Raw genomic sequence first — 21,177 nt, 5'->3', positions numbered from 1 at the left:
ACTACTCCGTATGTACTGTATTACTCTGCATCAATACAGAACGTATGATTTTTTTTTCCCTTCAATTTTGGTCGTCTTTCCTCGATCGATAGTATCTGAATAACCGGTCTTTATATGTCCAGCTATTTGAGGTTATGCCAACGTCCAACTCGGCTTCAAGGCCTTCTCTACTATGTAGATTTGTCGCTCAGTTACTCGTTATCTCTTATTAGGATTTGCTGTTGTCGGATTTCTGCTGCCTCGTAATATTTTTCCCTAAGCGGGCATTACAAATTTCTTGCTTAAGGAACTCGAGTGTAAGATATCAAACAAAGTACGGAACAGAGCAAAGAACAATCCATCCCGATAAGTTCCAGCTCCATTGTTAAAATTTTTGAGACCTTCTAATTTGGCTGTATCTGCCATATGCTGTTTGTGGAGGGATCAGGAAGAGAGGATAAGAAAGTTAATTTGGAAGCGCAAAAATGAGAAACTAGTCTAGTACTCCATACACGCTCCGTCAGGTCTTTTTCAGGGGCAAGCTGAGCCGCTATGAAGTTGATGTGGCAAAATTCAACATATCTGGGCAAGCAGAAAACTTGCCTTATCTCCGCCTAATAAGCTGGCTCTCAGTGTTCTTTTAATTTATTTTTTTTCTCTTTTGGCTTCCTCCTTTTCCAAAGGAAACCTACGCCGTACACCCAACCCAGAGCATCACACTGATATCCAAAACATGGAACCAAATTCTCAAGTAAGGAAAGTTAACACTCAACCCAAGATATTTGAAGACGAAGTTTTGTTTGTAGCAACTTTACATATCATTTGTTTATTTAGGTGACTAGAGTATAGGAAAGAATCCTAGGGGCAAAAGAGAAGGATAAGAAGAGAAAAATAAAAAGGGCATTATGGGTACTGGGTACGAAGCATTGAAGATAATAATAAACTTTCCATGGTTCACTACTAGTACTCCGGACAAATATATTTTACTCCACATTGACTGGCCCATATACAGTTGCTTACCCTCAAATCCAATGCTCTATACTGTGTAGTCACCATATTACACAGTGCCTACGAGATGATCATCATCGATTATACTATCACATAGTAGTCTGTCTCTATTTGATGATGATAGTATCCTTAACGGACAGAAGTATCAATTTGTAACCAACAATTGCATGGTTCCGTACTCCGTACTGTGTAAAAGTATTTCCTTTTCCCTTCTGCTTTAAAGCGGCCAGCCAGAATCACCTATCATTGTTGCAGCTCAAGGCTCCACTTGAGCTATGCTGCTTTAAGACAAGGTGACTACCCACCTACCTATAGCATGATCTTAGCTATTTGACGGCAGATGTAGTATTAGACCCAGCCATTCGACGAGTCCCTTACGTCTTGCTATGGATGCAGGCTAGCAAGCATGTATTGATGTTAGGACAGTAAGGGCCGCTGTCATCCGTGAGCTCTGCCAGCACCTACTGACCGCTAGGAATTGTGCTATATCTTATCGTGCACGAAGCAACTATGTTGTTCTCTTCAAATTTCGTTTCGGGCTATGGCATTCTACTATTGATCATATACTCTGTAGGAATGTACTGTGTTTGTGTGGGGTATATTACCAAACAGTACGGAGCAAAAAGATTGTAAGCCTACCTACAACCTACTCTGCCGTTGGATTCGTACTATAATCGAATCATTGTTAACTAGTCACATTGTAGGCGTGAAGCAAGCATATGAAGAGTTAAAATAATGCAGATACTGGGAAAGAAATCAACCAAAGAAAAAAGAACGAGCAAGATAAACCTTTTCCTAGTTCTTGCGGACGGCTCACTAACACTCGGTCGAATAAGCATGTAGTGCAACCGAATAGGACAGAAGATTATCTCCTGACCACAAGCTTACGGCCCTTAGAAGGCATTGTTTCCATGCCAAGCCTCTAGGTTAGGACCTGCCTTCGGTAACGATTGTGTCTTGTGCTTTAAGTCCTCCAATCATCGCAACACCCACGGGGATCCGGACATCTCTCACATTGAAGCATGCGAAAGCGACCAGCTTTTTGATTACTGGACAGCATTGTAATATTCGACTTATGAGGTAATCGTCCATGACGGTATGGAAAGAGACATCCAATTCCTTCATATTGGGATAGACTTTCCCATCTGAGAATATTTCCTCGAAGGCAGCACGCGATACGTGGCGACAGGATGATATATTCAGTTTCTGTATTGCTGAGCCTGAGTGATCCATGAGGGCAATGAGGCCTTCAGAGGCAAGTCCAATTGCATCTCTAGAGCCGTCCAGATTTGAGTTCTCCACATCTCGTGTAGAGGAGAAATCAACATATTCCAGAGGAGGGTTTGGCCACCCAGTGAACAGTTTCGCGAAACCTTCGTCAGTGCACACAACGTTGCCTGACAAACGAAGTTTTGAAAGGGATCGGCATTTATCATGGATGGTCTCTAGAAGGCAATTGTCCGCATTGGGAAAACCTTCTAACGATAGTGTATGTAACCTTGGGCCGACCGTAGAGACTACTTTAATAAGGCTGTCGTTTGATGTCTCTTGAACGAGATCTAGAGACAGATGCTCTAATGATGTCAAGGACGAGAGAGCTTGCAAGGAGATATGGCCAACCTTCCAGCATTGCTTCAACTTCAGACGACGAAGTTCTGTGCAGTTTCTACACAGTACTTCAACGGTCTCATCGTCAAGGGAAAAATCAAGGTTGGACAATTTTAGGGCTTCTAACTGGGGACCCAGTTTTTCGAACAGGCGTCGCCAATGTGAGTCTGAAACCAGGTTAGCAGCATCCAACTGCAAATATTTTAACCTCAGATCACGCCCCAGTAAATACTCGATGACTGTATTTTTCAGTTGACCAGCAAAGCGAAGGTTAACATTCGTAAGAGTAGGCATGAAGGCAAAGATCTTTTGGAAATCGTTTGTCTCGAGTTCTAGGATGGGGTCAGGTAAAGACCATAGATAGATGCATGAATATGAACATACTAGCGGAGTCGTAAATGTTAATTGAGTCCAGGTCAGGTCGCAGAAACAGATTGAGGGTCCTCGATGTCAAGGCACGTCTCTTGGATAGAATCTGGCTAAGGCGATGTAGTAGTGGGGAAGGCAAGTCCCCAAATTCTTCAATATCGTTGATATTATCAGCAACTTTCTGGACAAGAGATGTCAGCATTCAGATAATGGCTGTAGTTCGCCGTGGGTTTAAGAAAAAAGGTGGTGCGTGGACGCATACCTTCGTACACATTTCGGCCAAGCTCAAAGCACCTTGTTGGGCTATACCGTCAAGTAGATTGCTCTGATTCTGACGCCGTCCAGTCCTTGGTCCACGTTTCTTAGCCTTAGGTTTCTTTCCATCATCTTCTAAACTCCTGGAGCATTTCGTACAAAGGAGCCCCCCATTGGGGCCTGTTTTGCTATATGGAGTAACTGTGAAGCGTTTACTGCAAGTTTCACAGTTCTCTAATTGACCTGGCATGGGTCGAGATCTCTGATATATGATCTCTCTTGCAATGCGATTATCGTCATCATCTGGCTCCCCTATTCGACGAGCTTTGCGACGTGCGAACTCTTTGCTCTGTTTGATTTTTGCTAAATTGGCGGCTTCCTTTCGCTTACGATTCTTTCTCTGCTCCGAGGATTCATCGAGGCTCTGTTCAGCTTCGTCGTTCTCTGCGGGCTCTGATGGTTCTTCGCTGGCACCCTGATGTTCAGCCTCCTCTAGGCGTCTTCGGTAATCTTCACGAATTTGAGCAGCCGATATATTGTTAGACTAGAATTAAAGTCATTGATCAGCGATAACACCAAAGAAAGGTGGATATTTGGTAGTATAGCAGCCACTCACAGCCAAAAAGTCAGTAAGGGCAGAGTGTCTATCATTGTCTATCAGCTTTACAGCACAAATAGGACGCACGCATTCTGTAGGTTATTACATACGGGCCTCTAATTTGGTTTCTGGTTTGTCTTCTGTTCACCCTTTGACTAGTTAGTAAATAAAATCGCCATCATTGCAGAGATTTTCACCTACATCTTGCGGGAAAGCTCTCGATAGATGGTGTTGAGGATCAAGGGTGGACCGGAAAAGGCCAAAAGAGGTAATATGAAGTCACAGGACCCGTGGTGATTTCGCGTTCCGCCTTACGCGAGGGGCGCTTATCGTGTTCAGGAAGGATGACTTGCAGAGGCACTGTCCACAATACATGAAATAGATATGTACTATTTATGCTTTCAGCAGAGAAGACCGACACTATGACTCAGTGGTGAAAAGTTTTTTTTCCTGCCCATTCACATTTATCCATTCCTCTTCCCCTTGCCGATACCCACAGCTGGAGCCTAGGCTCAGGTACTGTGCCTTATGCAACAATCAGATTTGCCACTTGCAGGCTTTTGCCTCAGGAACGATAGCACTCGTTAGATCAAGTTCTAACTTGTTTTACTATTTCTCTTTCTTTATCCTCTTAATTAACATACAAACAAAGGGGATTTACCCACAGGCCAATATGGGGAAGAAGACAACGAAGGTCGGAGCTCAGACGGCCTCAACCGCAGGTGAGTGCACTGATTCTAAGGATTCTTATATAGTCCCATTATCATCAGTTTTCAATCACGGAGAAGGACAAAAGACAAAGAATTGAACTAAGAGTGAAAATTTGTTGCTAATCTGATCGAAAATCACTCCCAGATACCTCTGCACTGCCCCGACGTACCTCTTCAAGGCTGGCACGTTCCTCTGTCTCTGATGCTAGGAAAAGCGACGCTACAGTTACGGATAAAGAACGTGGGTTGCATAATCTGACTACTCTCAGATCGCTTCGCGGCAACAAGTTAGCAGCCGTCGAAGTCGCTATTCCCCTGAAAAAACAGTCGCCTTCCCGCTCTACTTCATCCTCTGACTTGATTGAGGATATATCTGGGGATGGTATAAATGCGTACAGTACCCCGGAAAGTAGTGTGGCAGTTACCCCCGCCGAGTTGGACATGACCAAACCAAGGAAAAGAGTTAGTGCTTCCGCTCGCGCTCGGGAACTGCGTTCAAGTATAATGTCCATCAACGTGCAAAAAGGATCCAAAAGAGATTTTGCGACTATAGCTGCAGACAATCCTCCTACTGAAAGCTCAGAGGCAGCCTTGGCTCAGGCTCTTCAGCTTCAAGAATATCAAGAGTCATCTCCAAAACGACGCAAGGCTCGAAATGGCGTTAGTTTTGCATTAGAGGACTCTACTGACAACGATAGTGTTTTGACTGGATTAAGGTCCAACGAAGGGAAGGACACTGGAGTGAAAACAAGGAAGCGGTGCCCTGCACGCAAGACGAGGAACTCTGTTCGGGGTATGGTATCAGATAGCGAAAGTAGCACAAACTTGGAGGATGAGTCTTGGGATGAACAAGAATATATCTCCGAAAGTGACTCTATGTCAAGTGTGGGTATTGATCCTGTCAGTCAGAGCATCATGGACTCAGCTGGTTCAAGAGCGGGCGCTCGAACGCGGGCACAGGCTTCTATGGCTTCCTTGCCCACTGAACCGCTAGTTAGACGGCCAGGGATGTCCTATCGTGTAAGTGCCATATATATATATACGTCCTAATAGAATGCCCTCTAAACGCTACTTCTAGGCATTGAGAGAGCGAAAGAAACTCGAGAGGCAACATCCATATATCATGAAAATGTGGGATGAACTACGAAACAATCCTCCTATCATCCCAGTTGCAGCAGAACAACCCCCTGGCATATCGAGAAATCTCAAGTCATTCCAACTGGAAGGTCTGAATTGGATGACGCGGCAAGAGGGCTCCCAGTATAAGGGTGGCTTACTAGGCGATGAGATGGGCATGGGAAAGACGATCCAGGCGGTTTCCCTTCTCATGTCTGATTATCCTGTCGGGCAGCCATCCCTTGTTGTTGTTCCCCCTGTTGCTCTGATGCAGTGGCAATCTGAGATCAAGGTTTGTCTTGCCCTGATATAATTGAGCCTAAGCAGTGGTCTCACCTTTCTCTAGGAGTACACGAACGGCCAATTAAAGGTTCTCGTATACCACAATTCGAATTCCAAAGTCAAGTCGCTCTCAGAAAAAGATCTTCTAACATATGACGTGATTATGATCTCCTGTGTGTTTCAACCCCATAACCACAATGTTGTCTCATCTCTAACGGGCTAGATTCCGGCCTTGAGTCAATACACCGAAAAGAATGGAAGGGGTGGAATCGCGGCGATGGGATTGTAAAGGCAGATAGTAAGTATCGACTCAGTGATTCATCTCTGGGCCCACTAACATATAACAGGCATTATCCACTCCATCCACTATCATCGTCTTATTCTAGATGAAGCTCATAGTATCAAGGTACGCTCAATTCCGTTATCGAGATTAATGTAACGAACTGACATTGTCAGCAACGCACTACGAGTGTCGCTCGTGCGTGTTTCGCACTCAAAGCCAAATATAAATGGTGCCTTTCTGGTACCCCTGTTCAAAACCGAATCGGGGAGTTCTTCTCTCTCCTACGCTTTTTAGAGATTCGCCCCTTTGCTTGCTATTTTTGCAAACAGTGCAATTGCCAGGAACTCCATTGGTCGCAAGATGAGGGGAAACGCTGTACCCATTGTAAACACAGGTATAATACATACGAGCTTCATCTGTACGTCCTTGTTGACACTAACAGTCATTGCAGTGGATTTAGTCATGTCTCAATTTTTAATCAGGAGATTTTAAACCCTAGTATGTTTCACAGCAACGTACAATTCCGCTCTAACTGTGTATAGTCACCGAGAGAAATAATCCGGAAGCTCGAACGGAAGCACTGTCCAAGCTACGTTTAATTACTGACAGAATAATGCTAAGACGCATTAAGCGAGATCATACGGCTTCAATGGAGCTTCCACCGAAACGGTGAGTATACTCCGGCATATTTGCATATTGATAGTGAAGCCATTCCGCTGATACGTTACAGTGTTGTTCTACACAACGAATTTTTTGGGGAGATCGAACGCGACTTTTCCAGAAGCATCATGACTAACTCAACGCGGCAGTTCGATACATATGTGAGCCGTGGTGTAATGCTGAATAACTATGCCAATATCTTTGGACTTATTATGCAGATGCGGCAAGTTGCAAACCACCCAGATCTGATTTTGAAAAAGCACGCCCAGAGTGGCCAGAACGTTCTTGTCTGCAGTATTTGCGATGAGCCAGCGGAGGAAGCAATTCGGTCTCGCTGCCACCATGAATTCTGTCGCCGATGTGCCAAGGACTATGTGCAATCGTTTAATACGGGTACAGTTATCGATTGTCCTAGGTGCCATATCCCACTCTCAATTGATTTCGAGCAGCCGGATATAGAGCAAGAAGAAGAGCATATCAAGAAAAATTCCATAATAAATCGAATTCGAATGGAAAATTGGACATCCTCAACGAAGATCGAGATGCTCGTCTATGAGCTTTACAAACTGAGAAGCAAGAAGCAAACGCATAAATCCATCGTCTTCTCCCAGTTTACTTCAATGTTACAGCTTGTTGAATGGCGTCTACGACGGGCTGGATTTAACACCGTCATGCTTGATGGAACTATGACGCCTGCACAACGGCAGAAGTCAATTGACTTTTTCATGAACAATGTAGATGTCGAGGTATTTCTTGTGTCCCTCAAAGCAGGGGGCGTGGCCCTGAACCTCACTGAGGCATCAAGAGTTTTCATTGTTGACCCGTGAGTTTCCCCTGGAGCAACCATTTGATTCGTTTTTATATGCCTCGTTTACAATATTTTATTAGATGGTGGAACCCAGCCGCTGAGTGGCAAAGTGCTGACCGATGCCACCGGATCGGTCAACGTCGGCCTTGTGTTATTACACGGCTGTGCATTGAGGATTCAGTTGAATCTCGGATTGTTTTACTGCAGGAAAAGAAGGCCAACTTGATCAATGGAACCATCAACAAGGATCAAGGAGAGGCTTTGGAGAAGCTCACCCCAGAGGATATGCAATTCTTATTTCGGGGCTCTTAACCATATGTGGTAATGCCTAACTATTTGTGTGCTCTATGGAATAAGCTAAATATGAGCTGGTCAAAGGACTTCCAATTTATGGCAGTCAAAAGATTTACGAGTAGATCGTTTGACCGTTACTCTCACATTCAATGGCCATTTCATCCCTCCCTTCTCTTTTTTTTGGCTTTTCTCCTTTTTTCCTTTGTTTAACCTTGAGGTAGGAGAGGCAATAGGGTAATGAATCCATGACATAGGAAGTATCCTGACAGAAGGCCCGATTATGACACCTCATATGCAGATAATGCCGGATCCTTCAGCCCTACCGATGATGTCATGGCTTCTTCGTTACTCTGGGGTTTTGATTTGAAACCCCCATACAATTCCTATAATGGAGTAGATGATGTTAATTATACTTGCATATTTCTCCTTATATTCTCTTTCTCCAAGTGAGCAATTTAAACCCAGAAGCAGACTCTTGACTCCTTAATTCTTGGCGACCCCTCAAAAAATGAGATCGGCAAAAAAAAAAAAAGCTTAGCAATTTTGGGACCCTGAACCGAAGAGCCCTGGGAATGGGGGAGACTGTGTGAAGGAACGATTTATTAAGATGAATCCCTTGATGATGTTAATTGTGTAGGTGTCAATGGATAATAATGCGCCAGTGTAGACTCTTCATTTCACGCGCCTGCTAAGCTAAATAGTAGCTTTCAGATCTTTGCATCTGCGCAGTGACGCAGTCCCGCAGTTCCCGCAGATTCCTCCGAACCCTTGTCAGGTAGGCAACAACAATACCTAATCTAGACCACGACTGCCCTGTCCGCCTGGCTTTAAAGGTGGTGGGGTAAAGAAAAAACCCGAAAGTGCAAGACACACAACCGCAAGCGTGGCCACGACATTCGGTCGACAAATACGCACCCAGGTTGTTGACAAGACAGAGCAATTTCAGAACCGAGCAGCGGCTATGAAGGGTACTCTAACCGGTGGCTCTACGGAACAAAAACCCGCCGGTGGATTCGATAGCACTCCGTTTCCTCATGCGCCACCAGGCTACACCCTTAAATTCACCTTTCATCGGGGCATCAACCTTCCCTGTGCTGATTTCGGAAGCTTCTCCTCTGATCCATACACAGTAGCCCAGCTAAATGTCGATATTCCCAAGCGACATAAACAGGATAACAATCTGACGTTCCGAACACCAACAGTACGCAAAAATCGAGACCCCGTGTGGGAGAGTGAATGGATCGTTGCGAATGTGCCCGCATCAGGGTTCCAGCTCAAATGCACTGTTTACGATGAGGATGCGGCAGATCACGATGACAAGCTAGGGAATGCTTATGTTGAAGTGAACTCTATTTCGGGCCACTGGAATGGTATCAAGGAGCAGTCATTCAAGGTCAAGAAGCGCACAGGTAGTAAGCGGGTCTATTTATTTGGAAACATTGCCGCTCTTGCTTCCGGGCGCCTGGATGTCGGATCACATCTCGTCATCAGCGTGGAGTTTCTGGGAAAGACTCCGAGTGAGGAAGGGGGCCAGGTCTATACTGTAGGACCAAATTACTGGTTTAAGCATTTTTCTCCTCTTATCGGACGATTGGCAGGCACCAAAGACGAAGTTCAAAGTCAGAATGGTAAAAAGACAATCACTCGTTACAAGTACGTTCCTCTTCCCCTCCTCGCGAAGTAAAGAACAATGGCTCATTACAGAACATTGGTATAGTTTTCAAGCGATTCAAATGCAGCTCAAGGGTCCTGTTCCTGCGGAGCTTTACCATCGCTATGTGGAGTTCAAACCATTCGTAGCGGGAATGTTTACATCGCAGAGTCTTCGAGGTCGTATTCTCAACAGAGCTCTACATCACCAGCATCAGCGAATATATAATTTTGACAGGTCAACCCTCCATGGCCAATCCGGGTCTCCATGCACTGAACTTACCCAAAAGTTTCTTGAATTTACCCACTATGCTCAGGGTGGAAGAATATTTACATATGTTCTCACTCTCGATGGGCAGTTTCGCTTTACAGAAACGGGAAAGGAATTTGGAATTGATATGCTAAGCAAGCATACGATGCACAGCAATGTTTCAATATATATCGCTTACTCTGGCGAGTTTTTTCTCCGTCGACGAAAGCATCACCGACGGCACTTCTCTCAAATATCTCAACCCTCGGATACCGAAATCCCCGTGGAGGAACCTCTACAGGATCAAGAGATATCAACCAATCCTGAAGACTATGAGCTTTTCATTGATAATGATAGCGGCACCTATCGCCCGAATGGTCAGAAACTTCCTCTCTTGAAGAAATTCATTTCAGAAAGTTTTGTCGGTCTCCATATCACCACACTGGACTGTACAGAAGATGCTGAAAGAATGGAGAACTTGAAGGATGAGCAGAGAGAGTTCAAGAACAAGGAAGGTGGTCAGATGGCCTTCCTCCAGCAAAGCAGCGCATCATCATTTTCCATATCGAGCTCAGACGAGGAAGAACTTGATGAACGCAGTGGTGTCGTATCGAAAAAGCGTGGCGAGTTTGCCCAGAAGGTGCACGATATGCGTGATGTGAAAGGACAAGTAATGAAGTGGGCGCAGGCGGAGCACAAAAGTAAAGGTGTTCCCGCACACGGCGAAGAGATTCCAGGGCATCGGCCCTCAAAAATCACACAAGAAAATACAGCCCTTGACAGGCAACAGGAAAATAGCTCTACCAGGCTGTGATCCAGATTTTTCCTTGTCTCCTAAAACTGGCTCAGTCTATATTTTTGACCTCATTGCCCATTTGATACCTTGAAGAACCTCCATTCTTTTCCTAACTTAGTATACTATTTCTGAAAGCAGCCATTTTTCCCATCTCTATTTTCCCCTTGGGTGAAGGATATATATATGCTCTTTCCGACTTACAACGCCAAGTGGGTTTACACATACGGTATACAAAAAATGGCTCTCAAATGAAAGAAAAAAAAAAACAAACAGTCTTTGCCACCTTGCTGCCTACCGAAAGGATGTAACTATATCTTTGAGAGTCATATTTTCATTGAGCTGCTGATAATATCTAATGTATACCAATATTAATATCATTGTCATGTCTCTTGCAGTTTTCTTCCCTTTGACATAGTCTAGGCCGCTGCAGCTGAATAAAAACAAGTGGATATTGGGAGATAACCGGCAATGCAGATGAGACAACGTGGCTATAGAACTAAAGATGCGTCGGGCTCAGCGTTTCATCCTCATTGTCTCAGGTATTTCTTGCCGCACGAATTTATGGAAAAGAAGAGCGAGCCCCGAGCTCTGCTTTCGTATTGGCGAACATACACGCATATGGAACCGCAGCATACCATTATACGTTGTACCTACAGTAGTTCCTTTCGGTTATAGTATGATGCCATATGATCAGCCCCAATGGCACTGGTCACTCAGTCCCTAAGATCACCATCTAGATGGCCGCATGAAATGTTGTGAACCTAGAGCGTGAGCATGCAAAAGGGTTTAGGATACGAGAGAGTCGGACTTGGATAGATTTGGATCACGTTGTGTGGAGGCTGTAGAAAACTCAAGAGGAAGTTGAGAGAGAGAGAGAGAGGAAAAAATAAACTTGGGTTATATACTGTAGGTCAGCGATATATATGTACATACCTATTAAGTAGAGCTATTAAATTTAAAAGCATTACATTCCACGTAGCACGTAGGTACCGCACCATACGTATCTTGAGATATATCATGGTTAGGTGAAAAGCGGAATCAGAGGCTCGGAAGTAGTAGTAGGTGAGAGTAACAAGTTAATCTCTGGAGAATATTTCAACCTCATTGTTCGTATTAAAGGGCAACGTAAGGGCAACATTGGCGGAAAGGAGTCAGTGTGCGTATGAGGACCCATTATCGAGGGGCAACATGGGCCCCATTTAATAAGATCATACATAGCGCGCGGGACAAGCAATCCAGCGACTAATCAATCCTCAGGCACCACAGTCTAAGCCCCAAGTCCCGAACACTCGTCCATCAATCATAATTTATCATATCCTCCCACTTATTCCCTTTCAAACTTATGTCGCTATCAGCCTCCTGTCTTTCTCTTTCGTCTAGGCCCCAGCAAGCCTTGTTATACCTCCCAGCTGTCTCACCACATCTGCTAGTTCAAGACTAAACAAGGCCTGCGGGTTTCTTTCCTTTCCTTGCCCCCTCCCCCCTCCTTCATTATCTCCGACCGCATCTCTTTACCTGTCCTCACAGTACGAGTCAACTTTTCTCTACCGCAACCTACGACGTGCGAACCGCTCCAAGCATCTGACGACCAGATTCCAGACTGGATGACGGCTCATTTGCTTGGTTACGTTTGCAACCACATCGTTAGCAGTACACCATTTCATTCGAGTGTGGACGCGCAGACCGTCGATGGTTACCTCCAGTCGTCCCGGTACCCTCTCCGGATACACTCTCGAGCGGTGACTTGACCCATTGAATTATACCACCATGGGAAATGTTGGAAGCCGGCTGGACGACTCGGGGAGTCTATACTTCAAGGATCAAAATAAATGTACGTCTTCAACTCCCGCGGCTTCTTTACGCATGCTCCGCAAAGCGTTCATCTTCAATCCCACCCGCGCTTTGTCCTTGCGTAGTAGTCGCAATCGCTGACAGCATGGGCTCATGCAGTTACGATCGCATCTGTGACTATACTTGACTCCAGGAGGCGAGTCTTGTTAAATCTTACCCCGAATTCATTCCCTGCAAGCAGATATATCGCCAAGCGTGATATCAGCGATGACACTCCGATTGAATACATCCAGGTATAGATTGAATATGTACCTAATTTTGTGATTCTAGAACCTTTGCTCACTCTTCTTCTGTATTGTGCAGGACCCTGATTTTTCCCCTTCTTCCCCAGCGCCCACCTTCCTTTTACGGCTTACCAACGAAGATGAGTTGAACTTCAACTTCACATTCATATTGAGACAGACTAAAACCGGCAATGTCGCGAATTCTACTGTTAATGGTGTTGCGACTTCTCTCCCAGAAGTTGCGGACACCGTGCTCACCGGTCTAACTTTCGCGCATGCGCCGAATTCAAAGGAGCTGGACAACCTAATTACCAGGGAATTTCATGCCAATCCCAATCTACAGAACAATTCGAATGTGCAGTTTGTAGGAGATTACTCCACGAACGGCAGTCCATCTGTGCAATTCGAATGGTCGTGGAGATGGAAGCCGCCAAAACCAGTAGAGGACAAAGGAGGCGGCTGGAGAAACAGCTGCAGTTTCTTGGAATATGACCAAAGGGCTAACCGGCTGAATACACTTGCTCATTTCTCTTTTTGGGTACAGAATACGATGCGCGCCTTGCCGAGCCCTCAAATTTTATCGCCAAGGTTAGAACTTAGCGTTCCACCCCGGCACCGTATACCTTCCTCGCACTCTGTACTTTCTCATTCCAGCGATGCAGATGCAGCATCTTACCCCCAGATGACACCCAGCACTCCGCCAGAGGTGGACTCCGTTTTCGTCCCACCACCACTCTCGGCACCCCCTCCACCCCCGGTTAAGATTGACCTTCCCCATTCGCGACCTGGTGAAGATAAGAGCATTGTTGAAGACGGTCCTTTATTCCGAGCTACAATGAAGGCTTTGGAACAGAAAACAGGCAATATGCGAGCCAAGATCAAGAAAGTCCTCAAAAAAGCCGAGGCGGCCCAGCAGGCTCAGACTACCTGCAATGACGCCGTAGAGGCCTTCCTGTCCGCACTCAACGACGCCTCAACACCGGACGGAAATGCGATACAACCGGCACTGGATCATTACTTTGAAAAAATCGCACGACAGATCCTGGACTACGAGAGGTTTAACACCCGACAGCTCCAGAGGCTTGTTATCGACCCGCTGATCAAACTTTACAATAATGACATAAAACAAGCCGAAGCCAAAAAGAAGGAATTCGAGGAAGAAAGCAGGGACTATTATGCCTATGTTAGTCGTTATCTCGGCCAACGTCAAGACTCTCTGAAGGAGAAGAAGCGGGCGGAGAGTGACTCCAAGTATCAAGCCAAAAGGCGGAACTTTGAGCTTAAACGGTTCGACTATTCGTCATTCATGCAGGATCTCCACGGTGGACGTAAAGAGCAGGAGGTCCTATCGCATCTCACAAAATACGCTGATACACAAGCAAAACGCTTTCTTGAAGCCGCCCAGAAAGTCGATGATATGATCCCTCAGCTAGACGCGCTTATACATGAGGTCAGTCAAGCAGATAAGGAGTTTCAATTCCAGCGAACAGAGAGGGAGGAGAAGCGAAGAGCCTTAGAAAAGAGTAGCAACATGTATCTTGAGCCTGATTCGCTGGTCAACTCGAACGTGCCATCAACACTATCAGGAAATGGCAGTGGAGCCCAGAGATCAGAGAACGAACTTGGGCGTGCAGATAGCACGGGATCTCAGCTGCGAAGCGTGATTAGCAATACTTCAACATCGACTCAAGCCAATGCATCCGGTATCACTCCTTCAGCCGGTCCAACCATAGCACCTACCCCTACAAGCTTAAGTGGTATGCCTGCCTAGAGAAGTTGCAGAGACTTCTAGACTCACACAAAATGATATTGCTTACTGGGGCTAATAACTGCTATAGGTCAGCAAAGAAAGGAGGGGCTCCTCTGGGCACTGTCCCGACCGGGTTCCCACATCGACCCGAAGGGAATCAATAAACAAGCCTGGCATAAGTAAGCCTACGAATCAATCACTCCACTTATCGTCGCTTAACTAACGTTCTACCCATAGGTTCTGGATTGTATTGGACCAAGGGAAACTATCGGAATATAGCAACTGGAAGCAAAAGCTTGACCTACACATGGATCCTATCGATCTACGAATGGCCTCTGTGCGAGAGGCTCGAAATGCAGAACGAAGATTCTGCTTCGAGGTCATTACTCCTCAGTATAAACGCATCTATCAAGCAACATCCGAGGAGGATATGGGTAACTGGATCCGGGCTATTAACAACGCCTTACAAAGTGCTGTTGAGGGTCGCGGCATGTCCCCACCGCTCTCTCCCACTGCAGATAACTCGTCCATTGGCCGTGATATTGGCTCTGTATTGACCGGGAAAAGTTCCTCATATTCAGGCCAACATTCCCACTCTACTGCATCCAATGCGTCAAACAACAGTGTAACCCGTCGCACGACTGTGGGTGCACGACCAAGCTACGTACGTGGCGATGGCAATAGTTTCGAGGACAATCCTTCCAGGCTGCTTCAGACAGTTCGTGATGCCGATCAGGGCAATAACTGGTGTGCTGACTGCGGATCGGCATCTAAGGTCGAGTGGGTCTCTATCAACCTAGGGATTGTTCTATGCATTGAATGTAGTGGTATTCACAGATCCCTTGGAACACACATTTCAAAGGTCCGATCCCTCACTCTTGATGTGAATTCTTTCTCGAATGACATCGTTGAAATCCTATTGCAAATTGGCAACCGCGTCAGCAACATGGTCTGGGAGGCCACGTTGGATCAATCCCAAAAGCCAATAGAGACGTCAACTCGAGAACAGCGCTTAAAGTTCATTACCGCGAAGTACAGTGAAAGAGCCTATGCTCAGAACCTACCCTCCCAGATGTCTCGTTTTGCAACCCCGGACGAAACACTTCTTGCCGCGATCAAGAAAAACGACATACAGGGTGTCCTCTACGGCATCGCACTTCGAGCTAATGTGAATATCACTGACCGTTCTCGTAATACCCATGCAGTTTTTCTTGCTCTTGCAGCAGCTGATCCAGCATCACCGGGTTCCACTTCATCTAGGCCTAGTACGAGCAACTCCGTAAAGCCAATCCCGTTCCCCATTGCTGAGCTGCTTGTTCAAAATGGAGCAGAAATTCCATCTCAGCCCCCGCCTATTCCTCTTTCGCCTGCCGCTCAATTATATCTGAGCCAACGAACCGCTAGAGTGCCTGCATTCGGCACATTGGCTGCATCTGCATCGGGTAAACCTACCGCTGACAGCCTGGGCACATTACCTAGTATTAGAGGAACCGGAAGTGATAATTCCGTTATGTCTTCTCACGGGCCAAGCTCTTTAGATAGCAAGGAACGTGAAAAGCTACATAAAAGAGGAAGTGCTGGTGCCAGATTGGCTGGGAAGGTAGCCTCTTTAGGTATTGATCGATAAAGCTTCATTGGTATTATGCACTTGCTCTTCGTCTGCTCTGCTTCACTTCCACAGTGATTTGCCATTTAATGATAATTATACTTAATGAAGCTCAAGTGGACATGACATGATGTGAGGACTCGGGTTTGGACGATTTATGTATCTGTTTGGAGGCCAATTCAATCAGCTTCCACATGTTTCGTTTTATTTGCATTCATTGACATGTTGTCTCTCTTGTTCCTCCATTTTATTGTTAATATTCTCTTTCATCTTACGATTGACTCCGTGTCTTCTTTTCTTACTTCCCTCCTTTTCTACATTGTGTTCCGTTTCTCATGGATTGACTTTTGTTCCTTTGCATTCCCTAATGCCGAGGGCTTAATTTGCACACATTTTATACCATTCAACACTTTTGGGTCTCCTCTCTCCCTCCCCCCCTTTTTTCTTTTTGTGTGTGTTGGGGTGTGGGTGAAATCTGGTTGTTTTTATTGCAAGCGTATCCGAGGAAGAGTGTCCCATTATGATAGGATTAGAGCTTGGCCATAATGTTAATAATGGTGACAGCTGACAAGATACTTATAGTAGCAAAGATTATATATGACCAGTGTATAGTTTATAATTGATAGAGCATACTTGCATTTTGCTGTCTCCATTCTTTGCCTATACGTCGCCCATTGTCTCTAGTTATCATACACGTCTATTGTGAAGTACATATACCTACACTGAGCGGGTTGATTCGATTAGTCGATGAAGAGAGACATTGAAAGGGAAAAGCATAGTCACAGGGACAATGTATAAATAGAGAGTACTTTTTTCAGCGAATGCAAACTTCAGTCTTCGCATGACACCCAGCTGCTCCTGTAATACTTGCATAAAAGCACCACTGTACTAACTAGTAGAATTGCTTCTCTCATCGATAGAATACTTCCATGTACTGGCACGGTGCTTAGGGATAGACCACACAACCCCTCTCGCAGATTTGGAGGCCAACGACGACTGTCAATTTGCCACACTTCTGGACTTCAAGAAATTGCGGGCTCATTTGATTCAGGACACACATCACAGATGGAGAAAAGAACGGGCCCAATGGCCTTCATTTCGTTTGGTGATTTTTCTCCGAAGATAGCCTCTCGGAGTTCTTTTCCTAAGAGAAGCCAACTAAATAGGTGAATTGTGGCGTTGCAGAAGCCTATGATAGAATCATTTATTTTACAAATGGCTTCGTATGATCTAGCCCTAATAGACAACGATGCACAGTACTAACTACTACTGTGGGCACCCAGCCCCTTCCCAGCCCCTTCCCAGCCCCCAATTCACCCATAGAAATAAGAATTAAAAGAATATTAGGGAGGGAGACAGAGAAACAAAATGGATGTTGGGCAACTCCAAATCCTATGAGTCGAGATCTACATGGAGATGGATGCGATGGACCCGGCAGTATGAACACGCATTGTAGATTATGACGTCATAGGCGCACCTTGCAGTTTCTTTCTTCTGACCAGCCACACATTTAGATTTCTTATATGAACCACTATCTGACGTATGTCTCACCACACGGCATCTATCTATCCACTCATCAATCAAAGCTTTTACTGTTCTTGGTAGTAGATGGTGTGGTCCACTCGCTTTCTCTCCGGGTGGCAAACATCAATCATCTATACTTACTACGAGGTGGTTCGCCCCACAGACAGGAGGGTGTGTCAGCCAAAAAAGAAGGTGGTTGCAGCAAGTTCTGTCCTATATTACAGGTAGTGTGGCCTGTATTTAACCATATACTAATGGATGAAGTTTCCTTACAACCTGAGTGGATGTTGGCCCCAAGAGATGTACAATAACCTGGTGTGATCTTTGATGGGTATCTTCAGTCTAGTTGTGGTAGATAGATTGATGGATCAAGGATGACAGACACAGGGCCCGGTTTGCCTACATGGCAAGTTTGACTATCGATAGCTTATACAAAGATTAGGTCCATTAATAACTTGATAATGTTGACTTGGTATACTTCAGGTTGGTGCGTGGCTACCAGCACTACCTCGTGCCTACTATCCTCTACTATGTACTAAGAATTATATCCTGGACCGTATCAGAGGCCCACAACCTGGGTGCATGGATTTCCCGCCAATCACACTCATTGCTATCAGGTTTCCGGCGCATCTAAACCATCAAAATACACACTCTAGCTAGGCACTGCTGATACCTAAGTCACGGGATATTACTAGAATCATCTTCGAGTAGATTATGTAAGGCTGTGGAATCAGAGGGCCTTAGCGTGATAAATCATAAGATTTCCTCTGTATTCGGTGTAGCACAGCTGGGTGTATATGTGATTTTTTTTTGGTAGTTGTGTTTGTTTTGTACAAAGTATATTTATGACTTGCGCGGGTGTCCGCCGACCTGGCGCAGGAGCCAGTTCATGACTTTTCTTCACTAGATTTGAAGAAGAAGTTTGAAAACAATGGCGAGTCAGGCACTTTTGCACTGGGATATTTATATGGGTACACAGAGAACGCATGTGAAGTGTGTTTATGAAGGATTCCTGAAGGACGGATGAGATGAGGTTCACTGAGTAAATCATTGATTGGCTGGGATCTCATCCCGTCAGGTGGACCTCTGGTGTAGTTCAATCAAAAAGGATGGGCTCGGAGATCTTTTTTCTCTCCTTAGTGTACATAGTACTTTTCACCCATTTATAAATCAATCTATTTTTATAATGCGCGCTCTCTCCCTTTCTTTGTTCATCATCATCATCTTCTTAATATTTTCTTTCTTTCTTTTTTTTTTTTTTTTTTAATTCATCCTCATTTTTGTATGGGGCGTGAAGGGTGGCACAGCCCAATGTACTAAATCTGTTCTTAAAACTTAGTAGACCCATGCTGGCCGAGACCCGACTCAGGCTAGGTGTATTACCCGATAAGTAAATAGCCAGGTGGGGTACGTTGAATTCCCTCGGCTTTTGAGAGGCTGTTGAAGCTTACGATGCAGGACACCTAGCCCGGCGCTCGACATACAGTACTTACCTTGTGCTTCTAAGAAGGCACACATACTGCAAGGTTTCTTCTTCTTTCCTTTTTTTCTTTTGTTTTATTTTCTGTCTCTTTGGCGTGTCTATACTGGGCTGGGGAGGAAGATGCCATGGAGTCCCAAGGGAATTGCTTACACTTTATCTGGTTTTCCCCTTCGGACTAGTTGCTCGTTTCCCAGTCCGTTTTTCCAACGCCACTTGAAGAGAGGGTGCCTAACTAAGGCTCACTCCATCGAGTTTATGACTCTACTCAACCTCATTTGTTGGATCATGAATGTGAAAAGAATAGACTTGCAGGTAGATCATAGATGATCCTCTTCCTCTCAGACGGCATGCGCCGAGAGGGGAGAGACCGAAATGATAAAAGTGGTGCCGTTGGTGTTGCACCCCCAGCGCCACGTCTCCATCCGACAGTGGACCAACTACCCGGCCAAGTGTGTCTCGAAGCCCATCAGAATCTTCCATTGTTTTCACTGGGCAGCATGGAGATCGGGCCCTAGTGGGAATGTACCCCCTGCCGTTATGATTCTGATGGCCCTCCGTCTTAGGTTATGATCAACCAACTCGTCTTCCTCAGGGTGGGGATTTTTCAATTTCGATTTCTTTTTTTTATAGGAATTATTTTTTTTTATTATCCTATTTTCTCTCCTTGGTGTTACGCGCCGTTGGCCCTCTCGTCCTCTTTTTAGAATTTCCACAATCATCGGGAGGGTCATGACGCTGGTGACTTTGTCCCCACTGCTGCTGTACTCATGACCAGAATCCAGACTCAGATGGCAGTACTCCGCAGGCCAGTCCATCTCTCCATGCCGTCCCTTGCTTCTTATAGTTATTATCAAAGTGTGTCCTCTTCCTACAATCACAATGACAGATATGATCTCATTATTTTCTACATTACGTCTATGTGATTGACAGACACTCAAGATTATGTGTATGAAGCCACAGCTCATGCATTGATCATGGTGTCCACTGGCGATCGAGTCCTTCAATACGCCGATCCTCGCCACTTATTGGTGCCAGTCAGTCATCGGAAGGCCGGAACTACCTATATTCTTAACTAACCATATTGTTGGATGCAGTCACGCCGTTGCATGACTCCTGGTGGCTTATGTGTGTAGATCAGTATACTTCTGCTGCCATTTTATACCATTATACTTCCCTCAGCCATGATTACACCCACATAGATCCATTGCCTCATACGTATTAATTCAGATGTGATCAACACCCAGTCAATGGATGTCAGCTCTACCTCCTAAGCATTTGCCACCGGTATGTTTGTGCTCGATGGGATCGCGCCCACTAGGCCCAAACCCTCAATCACTACTCTTGAAAATGGACTCGATGTTTTCAAGCTGTTACAACGACCACGGATCCATCTTTTCTACTGGGCCAGGGGATATGCTAACGGCACCCAATCATCAGTGGGAGAACGCAGCCATCGAGTCAATTATTGCATCTCATGCCTTTCCGCGCTAGTGGCTTCTTTTCATGATTGACTAAGCCATACCTTTCCACCAATATTTTTATTTTTATTTTTTGCCCTTTTTTTTTGCATTTTTCTTTGCTTTTTTACACAGTATAGTAATAATCCACTGTTCGGATCTTGTGTGGCCATTCCTGACAAATGGCTTTCTTTCAATCATATTTCCTCAGTATTTGTGATTTATACTTCAATAAATACTGGACCCGTCACGGATCTCTCCACTCAGGTGAAATATTTCAAACATTGTCCTGGGATTTCAGCTTCAATTTGGTCAAACATCCTGCGATTCACTGTCAGTAATATCTCCCTAATCTCAGCCTCTTCTCGGCAACTTCGGCTCACGAATCAGGCCATATCTTCCACTGTGGGATTTGAAAGGGCTCGCATGTTGAGGTGAAGCCTCGCCTGTGGATACTGCCTTACAAGCCACGGCCACCGCCGCAAACACCAAAGGGTAGGGTAGGTAGAGGGCAAATCCCGGGAGATAACGAGGAAAAGCCAGCGAATATTCTGCACATTACTGGATTTGTTTTCCAGTTAGCTGTCTGTCCGCCACTGTACAGTCCCTCTTACCG

At 45.3% G+C, this 21,177-nt stretch overlaps 4 protein-coding genes across 4 annotated transcripts; 3 read left to right on the top strand and 1 right to left on the bottom strand.

The window, feature by feature from the left end:
* Positions 1-300: 300 nt before the first annotated feature.
* Positions 301-4,494, bottom strand: F9C07_1428525 (leucine rich repeat protein). Its single transcript, XM_041291017.2, has 6 exons — positions 4,019-4,494; positions 3,928-3,966; positions 3,836-3,863; positions 3,227-3,763; positions 2,980-3,145; positions 301-2,927 (listed from the first exon to the last, which is right to left on the bottom strand). Coding segments are annotated over exons 1-6 (1,785 nt in total). The 5' UTR covers positions 4,021-4,494; the 3' UTR covers positions 301-1,914.
* Positions 4,190-10,084, top strand: F9C07_2151537 (SNF2 family N-terminal domain-containing protein). The gene is made up of 10 exons (XM_071509235.1): positions 4,190-5,547; positions 5,606-5,935; positions 5,990-6,098; positions 6,149-6,223; positions 6,273-6,331; positions 6,382-6,602; positions 6,660-6,706; positions 6,751-6,877; positions 6,939-7,691; positions 7,757-10,084. Exons 1-10 carry the CDS (start codon positions 4,969-4,971, stop codon positions 7,986-7,988), a joined length of 2,532 nt encoding a protein of 843 aa, XP_071365091.1. The 5' UTR covers positions 4,190-4,968; the 3' UTR covers positions 7,989-10,084.
* F9C07_1432464 (uncharacterized protein) lies at positions 7,871-10,926 on the top strand. The gene is made up of 3 exons (XM_041291020.2): positions 7,871-8,603; positions 8,672-9,623; positions 9,688-10,926. The coding sequence occupies exons 2-3, from the start codon at positions 8,932-8,934 to the stop codon at positions 10,682-10,684; spliced, it is 1,689 nt and encodes a 562-aa protein (XP_041144761.2). The 5' UTR covers positions 7,871-8,603; positions 8,672-8,931; the 3' UTR covers positions 10,685-10,926.
* Positions 10,927-12,433: 1,507 nt separating this feature from the next.
* F9C07_7000 (putative ARF GTPase activator) lies at positions 12,434-16,118 on the top strand (the record flags this gene model as incomplete). The annotated part of the gene is made up of 5 exons (XM_041291019.1): positions 12,434-12,497; positions 12,617-12,750; positions 12,821-14,498; positions 14,580-14,670; positions 14,729-16,118. 5 exons carry the CDS (start codon positions 12,434-12,436, stop codon positions 16,116-16,118), a joined length of 3,357 nt encoding a protein of 1,118 aa, XP_041144760.1.
* Between the last annotated feature and the right edge of the window lie 5,059 nt (positions 16,119-21,177).

The sequence above is a fragment of the Aspergillus flavus genome, chromosome 3 (genome assembly GCF_009017415.1).
Source record: "Aspergillus flavus chromosome 3, complete sequence".
Classification (NCBI taxonomy): Eukaryota; Fungi; Ascomycota; class Eurotiomycetes; order Eurotiales; family Aspergillaceae; genus Aspergillus; species Aspergillus flavus.
This window is presented reverse-complemented; position numbering and strand designations above follow the sequence as displayed.

Excerpts from the sequence above, each read along its gene's own strand:
- F9C07_1428525 (XM_041291017.2), bottom strand. Across the intron at positions 3,864-3,927 it reads AGAAACCAAATTAGAGGCCC|ACACTCTGCCCTTACTGACT; the intron begins GTATGTAATAAC and ends AGACAATGATAG. Across the intron at positions 2,928-2,979 it reads TAACATTTACGACTCCGCTA|AACTCGAGACAAACGATTTC; the intron begins GTATGTTCATAT and ends ACCCCATCCTAG.
- F9C07_2151537 (XM_071509235.1), top strand. The coding sequence starts at position 4,969 with ATGACCAAACCAAGGAAAAGAGTTAGTGCTTCCGCTCGCGCTCGGGAA. Across the intron at positions 5,548-5,605 it reads GGCCAGGGATGTCCTATCGT|GCATTGAGAGAGCGAAAGAA; the intron begins GTAAGTGCCATA and ends CGCTACTTCTAG. Across the intron at positions 6,707-6,750 it reads TCAGGAGATTTTAAACCCTA|TCACCGAGAGAAATAATCCG; the intron begins GTATGTTTCACA and ends AACTGTGTATAG.
- F9C07_1432464 (XM_041291020.2), top strand. The coding sequence starts at position 8,932 with ATGAAGGGTACTCTAACCGGTGGCTCTACGGAACAAAAACCCGCCGGT. Across the intron at positions 9,624-9,687 it reads AAGACAATCACTCGTTACAA|TTTTCAAGCGATTCAAATGC; the intron begins GTACGTTCCTCT and ends ACATTGGTATAG.